Source organism: Trichoderma asperellum, chromosome 6 (assembly GCF_020647865.1).
Source record: "Trichoderma asperellum chromosome 6, complete sequence".
Taxonomy (NCBI): domain Eukaryota; kingdom Fungi; phylum Ascomycota; class Sordariomycetes; order Hypocreales; family Hypocreaceae; genus Trichoderma; species Trichoderma asperellum.
Window position 1 is genome coordinate 3,065,998 of NC_089420.1, and position 11,396 is coordinate 3,077,393.

The following is an 11,396-nucleotide window of genomic DNA, read 5'->3' on the forward strand; positions in this document are numbered from 1 at the left end:
CAATTATGGTAATTCAATCTGGCGCAATTTGCAATAGCGGCCAGATTTTTCTCTCCCCAATAAATATTTCCAATGAGCGCTCCCATTCAGAGTCAAGTTCCAATTAGGACGGAATGGCGGGTTAAGAGGGAACCGCGACAGCAAACATCACTAAATACCGACTGTTTCGACACAGCAAGAACATGCCGGGCACCAATAGCCAAATATCTCCCCGCGAAGGGCGGCTAAACCTGAATTTACTTTACTTTCATCCACAGCATAACGGACCAATTGAGCGTTGGCTGGGCCGCCTTATTGCGTACCTCGAAATATCCCCAAGGAATAAGTTTGGAACCATGCCTACACGCCGCCTTACAACTCCCCCCGACCTTCAGGACCTCATCCGTCCAAATCCCGCCTCCCCAAGTCTACCTTGCCTGCATGTATGTGGCGTGGTAACAACGAACGAATTAACATGCGGGGATCTGGGAGGTCCTGCCGACGTGGCAGAGCTCCGCTGTCTTGCTGGCATTGCAGGATTGGCTGAACGTGGCTGGTCCTTCAATAGTTGAAGTACACCTAAGATAGACACGGCTCGTCTGCTCCCCTATAAACAAACGATCAGTGGCAGCACTGGTCTCCCACTCCATTGTGCCTCGTACCTCGAGCGCTCCTCGAGCGGCAATATGAACGATGGCTTAGACTGAGCTTCCGAGAGTAGTTTCCTAATCTCCTTACCAAGTAAATTCGGCAGAACCTCACACATTATTCCATCCCAGAGAGCTCTTCATCTCGCGCAAACATATTGTCGCCTACTCGAATCTTCTTCTTCTTCTTTGTTTGACTTCATGAGCTTGGCTCTTCCTTTCGTCATGGAATCCAGCCGAAACCTAGTCGAAGCAGCGTTAAATCCTAGCACTTATGCTAGGAGCAGTGCTCCTACAAGCACCCCTACGTTGGAGAGATATTTCCCAGAAGACCCCTTCAGCGGCGGGATCATCATGGCCACGTTCGACGGAAAGGGGTTGCTCTACAGGAAAGATACTTATTTTCAAGCTAAATTGACGACAGCGGAGAGAGTATTGTATGAGGGACAAGACGTATATCTCCTTAGTTTTGAGTTGAACTTCATGAGATCTTTCTCCCCGCAGTATAGGTTCCGAGGCGCCGACGTCAACATTACTTTCCAGAGAGACAAGTCTTCGGACTCGGAGCCTTCAATTACAAAAATTTTCCCTTCCATAATCGCGGTTGATGTTGGCGAGCGCAACGTTCAAGACAACGCCGAGCTTACCGCCGGTGCTGGAGCGTCAGCTGGACCTGGGCAAATTAATGCGAGTGCGAAGCAGATACACAACGACAAAACGACTTTTGAGGGAAGAAGAAAGTTCCTTGACCTAATAAAAGGAGATAATACGGCGTCCTGGAGACTCTACGAGGAACCTGGAAGTCAGAGTGGGATACCTGCAATTCTCAGGCTTGCCACTCTTGTTCGGTGCCTTAAAGGAGGATTCAAAGTTCAGCTGGAAGTATCCGTTAGGATGGCGGGGGGGCCTAAACTCTTGGGCCTCCACAAGCTCTTCTTCGACTCTACCTTCAAAGCACGTTCACATACACACACTATCTCAGCACAGCCTATTCCCTTTGACTGGCGCAAATTATATGAAGAAGCCAAAAATATATTCCCGGATAACGAAGTTGACAGGGAGGCTTGGAATAGGGATATCAGCGAATTCTTTCTTGAATCTGAAGCTGCCACTCGCCTTACCAGTAAGCAGATGAAGGTTTTAGTAGGATTTTGCGGTGATTTTGGAGAAGTAGGAGGAGGGGTCCAAAAAATGAAAGCAACGGCTCTGGCCAGATTGAAGGAGGATCTGTCTGGTGACGACGAGTCTAAGAAGTTCATACAGAGGCTCAAGGATAGGATGGGCATATCCGTTCCAGACAAGCAAAACGTCTCTTCTGAGACTGCAACGGAAACCGCAAGAGAGAACGATGCTTCCGATTTGCCCCCTGCCAACCCGCAAGTTGACGTTTCCGGTCTGACTGGAAGTTCAAAAAGGGATGCGAACATATTTAGACCTTTCAAGGTTGGAACCCCAGAAGTTAAGCTACCATTTAGAGCAGCTTTATTTAGTTCCCCGGCACCTCCACCAGGTCCTGTGTCGGCGTCAGACCCTGAAACGCCTAGCACCAAAGGTGAGTTACCTCGTTAGGGATCTCTACAATTGAGTATTAAAGTGCACCTACTAAGAAGACAGCCGCGAATTAAGGTGCCCTTTGGGGATCCCTTTGGGGATTTCGCGCAGAAGAGGACAATTCTACCAAGGAAGTCCATCTGTATCTTCACATATCAGCCAGTGATGCATACAACCGTTACTCTCCGGAGGAACTTCGACTAAAAGATTACGGTCTATAAATGTTGTGAAGGCTTAGTAGGGGTCTCAGATGAATTGCTCCAGAATCTGGCTTGCGGTTTGCTGCGTTAGAAGGTCTAAGTGATGCTGGCTGCCGTCACTCCTTCTTTACTTTTTCGGACTTTGGAGTCCTCCTGGATGTTGCTCTCGAGATACCACTCATGCGTCTTAGTCATAAGCCTCATCCTCCTAAATTCAAACTCGCCTCTCATCAATGCTTCGCTGAACAAAATGCCGCTTTATTTTGTTATCTTTTCTAATGATGGGTTGAATAGGTCTCAAGTTTTCATACTTTTAATCTAATACATAGTATGACGTGCCTAGCTGAGCATGATTAGAGCTACAAGTGGAAATCTGCCAAATATGGACTAGAAATAATACAAGATATACTATCTTGTTCCTCACACTCTATAAGCCACATGCCCCATAGCATGGTCCATGCGGAAAGAGATTCAACATACTACGAGCGGGAACTAACCTTTATTTGTGACATCAATTTGCTGCCATCTTCTACTACTACCGACTTCCGTTGCCTCGCAAAATTGTTACCAGCGACAGTTAGCATGATACTAGGTAGTATATAAACAAGTAGTACCCACTGCCGAAATTCGCGAGGGAATCCGGTAGGTGCCGGCAGCCCGACCCCTGTCCGAAGGATTGAGCCGGCAATACTATTACTACCAGGGGTTATAATTTGGTCTTCGTTTCGCAAACTATTGCTCCCATTAATGGCATGTAGTTTTCAAGCGGCTGAAAGGAAGCATTTGAACTTAATAAAGCAAATTCTACTTAATGGAGTTGTTGAAAAAAAAAAAAAAAAAAAAAAACTGACTCAAGTTACTGCATTTAATAACCTGTTGACATACTACTATTGTCGTTAAAGCCCAGCTGTGTTCGGCGTAAACAGTGCTGCCTGGAAGGAATGTCGCTTATTATAGCACTACCTAGTAGGTAATGATAACCGGCGCTAAGTATAAAGATAATGCATAGCTACTTAATTATAAGCAGTTCCTGGACTTTGAAAAATAGAACGCGTGTTCCTTGTAAGCTACGGCAATACTACTACGTAAGTAAAGAACTCTGTATACCTTATAACATAAATATAAACTCAGCCTAGTTTTATTTTTAAAAGGTTATATTTTCCGAGTTATGCTGCTAGTTAACCATCAAACCATGGCTATTATATAACCCGCTAAACTGCGAGATAGGAATATTATTATTCGCAGCTAAGCCATGCTTTGCAGCAAGGGCTAAGGTGAAAAGAGAAGCGGCAACACTTAACTTCTTGCTCGAGAAAACCATGTTGGCTGAGTGTATGTGAGACTGCGAGAGCAAATTTACAAGTTTTGAATAGCACAAGAAGATAGGAGCGAAGTCTTTTTGACCTGTAAGCAAAGAGATTGGATGTGCCACAAACTTGAGAGCGGTGGTGAATTCTTCTCCTGTATTACAACGGCAATCTATATGCTATATATACAGTTTCCAAGCACTCAATTATCTTGTTCTTTTGATTGATTGCAATATCTTGAAGGATGATTGCAATCTGTCAAAGGACTTTTTGCTCTTCCTCTTCTGTTTTCACTTTCTGTTTTTGAACTAACCGGTAAGCATACCAAGCCTGTTTGTTGATACGCTTTCATTGTAATATGAAGCGTGTGCTTATATTGCCTATCCTGACACGCTGGAAACTGCTGCCTTGAATCCTTCATGTGTGGATACATATTCATTGTTTCTACAAAAGGAAGGTAAAGATGTTTTTCATTTCCAATAAGCACACTCATTTGTAATATGCTCGAATGGATCTTGCCGATATAATGCCGCAGCAGACCATCTCATAAGATACTGAATCTTTCCATTGCTGGGTATAATGATACGCTCATCTTTTGCAACTTATCTCCTTCTATATTCATCATAGGCTACCCTTCGCTATTAACGCGACATGGCTGCTGCTGCTACTCAAGAGCCGGATGTGGCTACAACTCTCGTCAAAAGGCTCGGTTCTACTACAGCACGCCATTGAAGCTGCGGGACCTGCGGATCCTGTCACTGCCCATGAGCTTATTTGGCAACTCAAATCTTACGGCAAGGCGGCAGCAGTTGCGAGCAAAGAGTGAAGGTGACAAGATAGCCTTGTTTCAAGGTTGACTATCCCAGTCTCGCATGAACATGAGAATAGACAGGGGAAAAGTATATAAATGAAGACATTGCTTTATCTCGTCTTTCAGTCCAGCTATCCAACAAGCATTGTTTTAACAAAGATCAGCTATCCATTCATCTGATATCATCATGCGCGTCATCTCTCTTCTCCCGTTTGTTGGCGCTGCCATCGCGCTCCCAACTGAAACCCCTGGAGCAGCTCCCGCTAACAACATCACCGCGCCTGACGTTAACACCATCAAAGCCGTACCACAAGATCACTTCAAGAGCTATCAGACTGGTGGCTTGGTGCGCCAGTCTCTCAATTCTAAGGGATCAAAGTCCAAGCGCGACTGGACCTGCAGCACTTCGCCAACTCTGACCTGGGGCGACAGCGACAATGGCGGCAAGGGTATCTTCATCACCAACACCGACAACGACTGGCGGGGCTTCTACGCGTTCCACAACAACTGCGACACGATTCCTTACAAGTACATTTGGGTCGCAGCCGGCGCGACTCAATTTGTGTCCTTCCCTGATGGCTGGGAGGGTCGCATCCAGCGTGGAGTTGACGCAACCATGCTCAATGGCCAGGCTCACTGGCTCGGCACATGGTTTGAGTTCAGCTGGGACGCAAATGGCTGGGGCTGGAGCGACGTCTCTCTCATCCGTGGCTGTGACGGTCCTGTTCTGGTCAACTCTCAAGACGGCTCTGGAGCTTGGAAAGGATTCACGCAGGACATCTTGAGCAATGCGCCCAGCAACGCTCTTGACACTAAGGATGATGGACAGACGGTGCTCGCGGCCACCGAATTCATTGGCGGTGCCATCAACACGCCTCCTCGCGACTGGGAGCTCCAGCAGGTTGGCTCTCAGTACGTTTATGTCGATGACTCGCACGGCAGCCCCGTCATTGCAGCCACCAACGGCCGTTTCGGCACCACCTGGCCCGCCGGCCGACCATAAAGCTGGCATTTCGAGATGAAGCCTGTTTAATAACTTTAAGAGTATATATGTGTACATATATGTAAATACAGATAGCAAGAATTGTACAAATTATTGTGGAGATATTCTATGCCTATTACTAGTAACTGGTATTTTAACGTAAACAGTTGTCTGATCATGGCGTGTCAGAACTTTTAGAATCAGGGCAGTAATATTGAAAGCGGTGCGTTATTTGGTCTGTGAAATATGTATTTGTAGTATCGTAGTGCTGGAACCATCGGTCTACTATTAGCGATGATTCAGAATCAGTAGCAAAAAAAAATGACAATTGAAGGAGTGCTATCGATAACACGGCAGCAAGGAAGTGAAGTTCTTCTAATAATATTTTAAAGTGTGTTGCAGTATAGTAAGCTCTTGAGCAATAGTTAAGCATAAACATCTGGGTTTACTTTTTACTCTTCTTTTATACATACAATTGCTACCTTTATACACAAGTACTTATCATCAATATAGAATAGAAACGGCAGTACTTCGTGATGTATCTGATAGATGTCAGCTGTTCGCGTTACTCTAGAAGCATATAAAAGCTCTTGATCTTTTTCAATTGTACATAACAATATCCAATTATAGAAGTAAAAAAACGTAAGGTAAGTGTGGTCACAGTTAAGGCTGCAATAAGGCTAGTTCGAAATCCGTCAGGATCCATGGCTCCAGCACGTGGCGTAAGATGAGCCTAGACTATCCTGGAGTAGATCAATGTTCCTCTGCCCCGGCAGCTCTCTTGGTGAAACTCTCCGTTGCTGGTAAGATCACCACCTATCGGGCTTCATGGCCAAGGATTTACACAAAACTCAGGCCACGATGCAAAATCAGTCAGGGCCCGCTGTCTTTATAGATAACGTCCATCCCGATTGTTTGGTAATTAAATGTTAAATCTTTAAGCACGGAAATGTAAGATAGTACAGCCGAGAGACATCGCTGCTTGATGGCATTATATTACCGCATCACTATATATTACCGCTTATCACCGCATATTGCCGCTTGCTATTACCGCATTCTCGTATATTTCACGCGTTGTAAGATCAATCTCAGCACTCTCTATTCTATGCTGGATTTAAAGAAAATACAGCCATGTACTATAAGTAGCTGCAACTAGGCGCTGGAAATGACACTTTATCCAAAAAAGGACGGAACTCTTAAGACCGCTATAAAACAGTACATGATGATAAGATGAAGTTCGCACTATACCAGCCACAGGCTCGCAAAGCGGAAAGAAACTTTACATTGCCAAAAGCAGACACTAATTTCGGTCCCTGCTGTACTCATTTCGGGTGTCTACTGTAGTTTATGGAATTCCAATCAGGTAGGTAGGTATAGTACATACGGACAGCCATTATAGGCGATCTTGGTATCCAAGCTTTCTTGTTTGGGAGGCGCACATCAAAATGGAGAATATGTCGCAATTGACTCTTTTTAGCAGACTATTCAGCCCCCGGGTGGATAGCAAGATCCAAGCGTTTCTGGCCCTTCTCCAGCGCCCATCCATCAATATCCTATTGTCCTCCTCTCTAGCGCCGCATTCATCCAATTCATGAGCCCATGAAGATGCGGGGACACAGCCAATGAGTTGCGCCAAAACGTGCCAGTAAGCCCAACAGCAGAAGCCGGTAAATCCATCAGAGACGGAACATGTTCTAGCCCAGCGTTTTAGGCCATGGCGTTGATCATTTATGGGAGTGGACGGTTCCCGGCATTCCAACGTGCGGGGGAGATTGTATAGGTCTATAAAGGAGGGCGTGGACAGGAAGAGCCGGCCGCCCGGCAATACTGTATTGGGACAATTGGAGTAAAGATTAATAACAATTATTGGAGCTCTCCTCTCTTATTTTGACCGTTTAGAAGGGAGGTTTCTCTTTTTTAAACGCCCCGAATGTTTGACCATCTGGCATTCGACCTCTGGCTCAACCTCGAAACATCGTTCCGCAACACAACATGGATCGCTCGCTCGGCATGGACGAGGCTTCGCCGTCTTCGCAGGCCGCCATCGCAGACGTCGTCGCGGCTTATGCTGCTGGTCAGAAGAAGATCCATTGCGTCGACCAGCAGCACCGGCAGCACCAGGGCGCTCCTCAGCAGCAGCAGCAGCATCAACTGAGCAGCAGCCCGGAGAGGGAGTCGGGCTTTGAGCTGGAGAGGAGGGGCAGCAATGAGTCTGCGTCGAGACGGAGGCCGTCGCATTCGGGGTCGGGATTCCTGGGGACGATGCGATGATATTTTACTACACAATCGACTACCTTTTTGTTTTATTTACGAATTGCATACATTTTCTCGAGAAGAGAGTTCTTTTTTTTTTTTATTTCCACATGTCGACAATGGATGGTTTTCTGCGGCCTATGAGTTTGGTTCAGGGCCCGATTTACATGATGTTGATGGGGGGTTATAAGTGGGCGATGATGTCAGTGTGCATTATCGGATATTTGGGCTGTTGAGCGCTGGAGATTGATCAGCCTGGTTGACGAATTGGCAAGATCGCTGTTTTTATGTTACGTTCCGTGGTGGATAATATGATGATCATGGTTTTGATGGAGAGTTAATATTGCCGATGCCTTCTTTTCAAGTTGCTGGTGCAGAGTAGATGCACTGCGGGTTTATGCATGCGAAGTACATGTCTTGCCTTGCAAATGCAGGTCAAAGGATATAAGTGAAGGTCAAGCAAATGCCATATACTATAACTGCCAAAGTTGCCCTTTTTACACTTGTCACATATACAATACTAAAAAAATTATATATATATATACAAAGAATAGCGTCTCTTTCGTACTATCTCCCTCCAAGCCGCCTCTCCCACACGGCATATCCCGCATATGCCACCGCCGCCATCAGCGCCATCCTCCCAACTCCTACCAGTAAATTCTTCCTTGCCCGCCTCATAGCCTTTTCCCTGCCCTTGGCCTGGTTCTTCTTGAATGTCTCCCGGTCATTGGCACGCGGAAACGGCGCCTCTACCATCTCCCCCGTCTCTTCATCCCGGACCATCGGAACCGGGACTTGGAGATACTCGCAGAGAGGGCCCCAACCCTCCTCAATCCGATACTCGAGGCGCCGCTGTTCGGGAATCTCATCCCTAAAGCGCTGGTAGGTGCTCGTGTACCAGGCAATGGCCTTGTCCTTTTCCCTGCGATGATCGTACCGGAATGCAAGCCCGGACATGGCCCTGCCGAACTTTGCAAAGGCGCGCGTCGCCGGGTCGAAGACGAAGCAGAAGAGCATGCCCAGCTTGGCCAGTCGCGAGGTCGGATTCACCGACGCCATGATGGACTCGGACACGCTGCGGTACCAATCCTCCGGGTCGCGGTTCAGGACGATGACCTTTGCCTCTGGGTACATGGCTGCGAGCTCTACGCCAAAGAGTGCGGGGGGCACATCGACGCAGGACTGGCAGTTGCCGAGGACGGCGTCAAAGTCGGCCTTTGAGATTGTGCCTTGCCCGCCGAAGTGGGCTTCGATGAGGCGGATCCATTTGGGGGCTTCTTGCTGCGGGTTTTCGAGGATGTTGTGCATGTGGTAGCAGTCGCCGAAGCCGAGCTGCTGGAGGGCGATTCGCATGCCTGGCGTGTAAGTGTTGGCGGTGGTGATGCAATATAATATACATGGTATGAGTTGAGATGGTATCAGTGTGAACTTACTCAGGGTGCCTGTTCGCTGGACGCCGCAGACGATGACTCGCATGGGAACGAGACGATCTGGCGTGTTGGCCATGATGGGACGATTTGTTGGAGAATTGTATTTATTAGGATGGTGAGATGCAGATATCACGAATGAATGGTCAAACAAGGGAGAAATAATTTAAAGTTTCACTTGATTCTTGTCGAAACAGGGGAGCATTTATTGATAACAGAAGATCCCATTTAGGCAAGTCGGGTTTAATTCAGTTGTCTCCGGCCAGGGCATATCTCGATCTCCTTCAAGCCACTACCCGCGGTCCACTGCGATCGGGATAGATGCCTTCTGCAGTCAAACGGCGAAACAATCGTGACAATGTTCCCGTCGCCATGAGCCGAAACCTGCGGGATGCAATCGCCCGGCGTAAGATGGTAATAATACCCTAGTAGTGTTTGCATCTTCTCGGGGCCGAGCATTTGCTGCTGACGGGCAGATCCTACGACTACCATTTGTGTTAGCCGGCTGTTTGCATGTATCCATTGCCATTCAATTCGTATGCATCGGGTTCAATTATTGGTGGGGAATAGGATATTTATATGATTTCTATTTTTGTGAGCGTTTCATCGTTCGTATAGGAAGGATTTCTAGGCGGCTTATAGTTACGCACAGCCCCCACGGCGATGGCCTGAACAGCGAGGCGCGAGGTGCGCTCCAGAAATGCTTGTAAAGAGACGTGCGAATGCAATACATATATTCACGTCTTTCTCTTTTGCCTAACTTAGTTCCAGCCATCATTAGCATTCAGACTTGATTTATTTTTTATTATCTTCTTTGATTCTTATTTTTTTTTAATAAAATTCAGATGCTTATATGCGCTTTTGGTTTTACTCCAGGGTGAGGGCTGGCGTCATGATTGCATTCTAGAGAGACACTGGTGCTGAAAATGAAGAGAGCCAATCAACTTGAGACTGTTGCCTATAACAATCAAACAAACAAATGATTAAGTCTTTATAAATGATTGATAAAAAGTGAAGCTCACATCACTTCCAATGTTTTGTTTGGTTGGTTTTGTGTCTCCGTCGGCAAGTTCAGCTTACACGTACCAAACAGAAATGCTGCTTACAAGACACATGGCATCTTTCCAGCACAAATCGCATTTTTGGCCAAGTAGATGAATAAGGCATCAAGCTTTATGATTTAGATACGCGCTAGCTCCTTTCATTTTTTTAATTCTTCAAGTACATTTTCGAGCAATTGCCCCTTTCCATGCTGCCCCCTCGCTTACGCCTTTTGTCGCTTCCCACCTTCTGATGCGTCTACTCCCGTAGATGCACCATTGTTTGCCGCGAGAATCGCATCCAAAAGTTCAGGGTTCGCATTCAGCATGTCCTGGGATTCTGATTTGATGCGTCTGGGGTCTAGCTTGCCGATGACGGGGACTGCTGTAGCTAGAATCTCCTGGAATGGAACGGCCACAAAGTAGCCGCTCTCGTCGAAGAAGGAGGCGAATGGCTTGGCCACCTCGATGATGTGTGACTTTGCGGATTTGTCTGTGACGGTAATGGAGAGTCTGTAGGTGGGATCCAGCTTCTTCGTTGTGCTGACTACTGTGATCTGTTGGGTTCCCTTGTCAGCTAGTGCACTGCGGTCTCCTATGACCTGGATTTCAAGTTACCTTCTCTCCAGATGGTGAAGTCCCCTGGTATACAACGCCCTTCTCGACAAACATCATCCAGAATGTCAGAGCACCGTTTAGAAGAGTATAGAGGGCCACCGCGATGGCTGTGTAGATTTTGGTGTCCTCAAAGCCCAGCTTGTAGTCCCATGCGAAACATGCTGCGCAAATGACGAATGCAGTGTATCCAAGCCCTAGCCGCACGTCGCTCAGGAAGTGTGTCTGCTTGAATTTTAGAGAGTTGAGGTAGTTGGGAATCGCATCGTCGGCCGTGTTCTTGAGATCTGTGGCCACGGTGTCAGAACAAGAGAGACTCGACCAATTGCACGCCAACAAATGTAGCCATCAGTCGAGCTTGGGCTTACCGGCGAGGTTATATAGGGAAATCTTTTCTGCAGCCATGGTTTCGGTTGTGTTGACGGAATCGCAGGTGTCGCAAAGCGCTGGCGCTGGTGTAAGTTGAGGCAGAGGTGGCCTGTAGTTTACCTTTGTAGTGGCTTAATTAGTGCTGCGCGCTGATCGTGGGGTGTTCAGGTGGCAATTGGCTCCAAGGCGACAGCTGTGCCGGAAATATGGGGCTT

At 47.1% G+C, this 11,396-nt stretch overlaps 5 protein-coding genes across 5 annotated transcripts; 2 read left to right on the forward strand and 3 right to left on the reverse strand.

Moving 5' to 3' along the window:
* Positions 1-851: 851 nt before the first annotated feature.
* TrAFT101_010436 (uncharacterized protein) lies at positions 852-2,398 on the forward strand (the record flags this gene model as incomplete). The annotated part of the gene is made up of 2 exons (XM_066128964.1): positions 852-2,178; positions 2,253-2,398. 2 exons carry the CDS (start codon positions 852-854, stop codon positions 2,396-2,398), a joined length of 1,473 nt encoding a protein of 490 aa, XP_065985090.1.
* Positions 2,399-4,672: 2,274 nt separating this feature from the next.
* On the forward strand, positions 4,673-5,599 carry TrAFT101_010437 (uncharacterized protein). Its single transcript, XM_024901176.2, has one exon. It carries the CDS (start codon positions 4,683-4,685, stop codon positions 5,496-5,498), a length of 816 nt encoding a protein of 271 aa, XP_024756233.2. The 5' UTR covers positions 4,673-4,682; the 3' UTR covers positions 5,499-5,599.
* A 1,189-nt stretch (positions 5,600-6,788) lies between these two features.
* TrAFT101_010438 (uncharacterized protein) lies at positions 6,789-7,726 on the reverse strand. The gene has a single exon (XM_066128965.1). The coding sequence runs from the start codon at positions 7,713-7,715 to the stop codon at positions 7,395-7,397; it is 321 nt and encodes a 106-aa protein (XP_065985091.1). The 5' UTR covers positions 7,716-7,726; the 3' UTR covers positions 6,789-7,394.
* A 484-nt stretch (positions 7,727-8,210) lies between these two features.
* Positions 8,211-9,295, reverse strand: TrAFT101_010439 (uncharacterized protein). Its single transcript, XM_024908917.2, has 2 exons — positions 9,164-9,295; positions 8,211-9,085 (listed from the first exon to the last, which is right to left on the reverse strand). The coding sequence occupies exons 1-2, from the start codon at positions 9,234-9,236 to the stop codon at positions 8,298-8,300; spliced, it is 861 nt and encodes a 286-aa protein (XP_024756234.2). The 5' UTR covers positions 9,237-9,295; the 3' UTR covers positions 8,211-8,297.
* A 1,026-nt stretch (positions 9,296-10,321) lies between these two features.
* TrAFT101_010440 (uncharacterized protein) lies at positions 10,322-11,347 on the reverse strand. Its single transcript, XM_024902120.2, has 3 exons — positions 11,181-11,347; positions 10,816-11,099; positions 10,322-10,754 (listed from the first exon to the last, which is right to left on the reverse strand). The coding sequence occupies exons 1-3, from the start codon at positions 11,215-11,217 to the stop codon at positions 10,422-10,424; spliced, it is 654 nt and encodes a 217-aa protein (XP_024756235.2). The 5' UTR covers positions 11,218-11,347; the 3' UTR covers positions 10,322-10,421.
* Between the last annotated feature and the right edge of the window lie 49 nt (positions 11,348-11,396).

What these genes read in the sequence shown, in the direction of transcription:
- TrAFT101_010437 (XM_024901176.2), top strand. Translation starts at nt 4,683, where the DNA reads ATGCGCGTCATCTCTCTTCTCCCGTTTGTTGGCGCTGCCATCGCGCTC.
- TrAFT101_010438 (XM_066128965.1), bottom strand. Translation starts at nt 7,715, where the DNA reads ATGCGACGGCCTCCGTCTCGACGCAGACTCATTGCTGCCCCTCCTCTC.
- TrAFT101_010439 (XM_024908917.2), bottom strand. Translation starts at nt 9,236, where the DNA reads ATGGCCAACACGCCAGATCGTCTCGTTCCCATGCGAGTCATCGTCTGC. An exon ending in CCAGCGAACAGGCACCCTGA is followed by an intron (nt 9,086 to 9,163) that starts GTAAGTTCACAC and finishes CTTACACGCCAG; the next exon opens with GCATGCGAATCGCCCTCCAG.
- TrAFT101_010440 (XM_024902120.2), bottom strand. Translation starts at nt 11,217, where the DNA reads ATGGCTGCAGAAAAGATTTCCCTATATAACCTCGCCG. An exon ending in TTCCCTATATAACCTCGCCG is followed by an intron (nt 11,100 to 11,180) that starts GTAAGCCCAAGC and finishes CCGTGGCCACAG; the next exon opens with ATCTCAAGAACACGGCCGAC. An exon ending in CTTCACCATCTGGAGAGAAG is followed by an intron (nt 10,755 to 10,815) that starts GTAACTTGAAAT and finishes GGAACCCAACAG; the next exon opens with ATCACAGTAGTCAGCACAAC.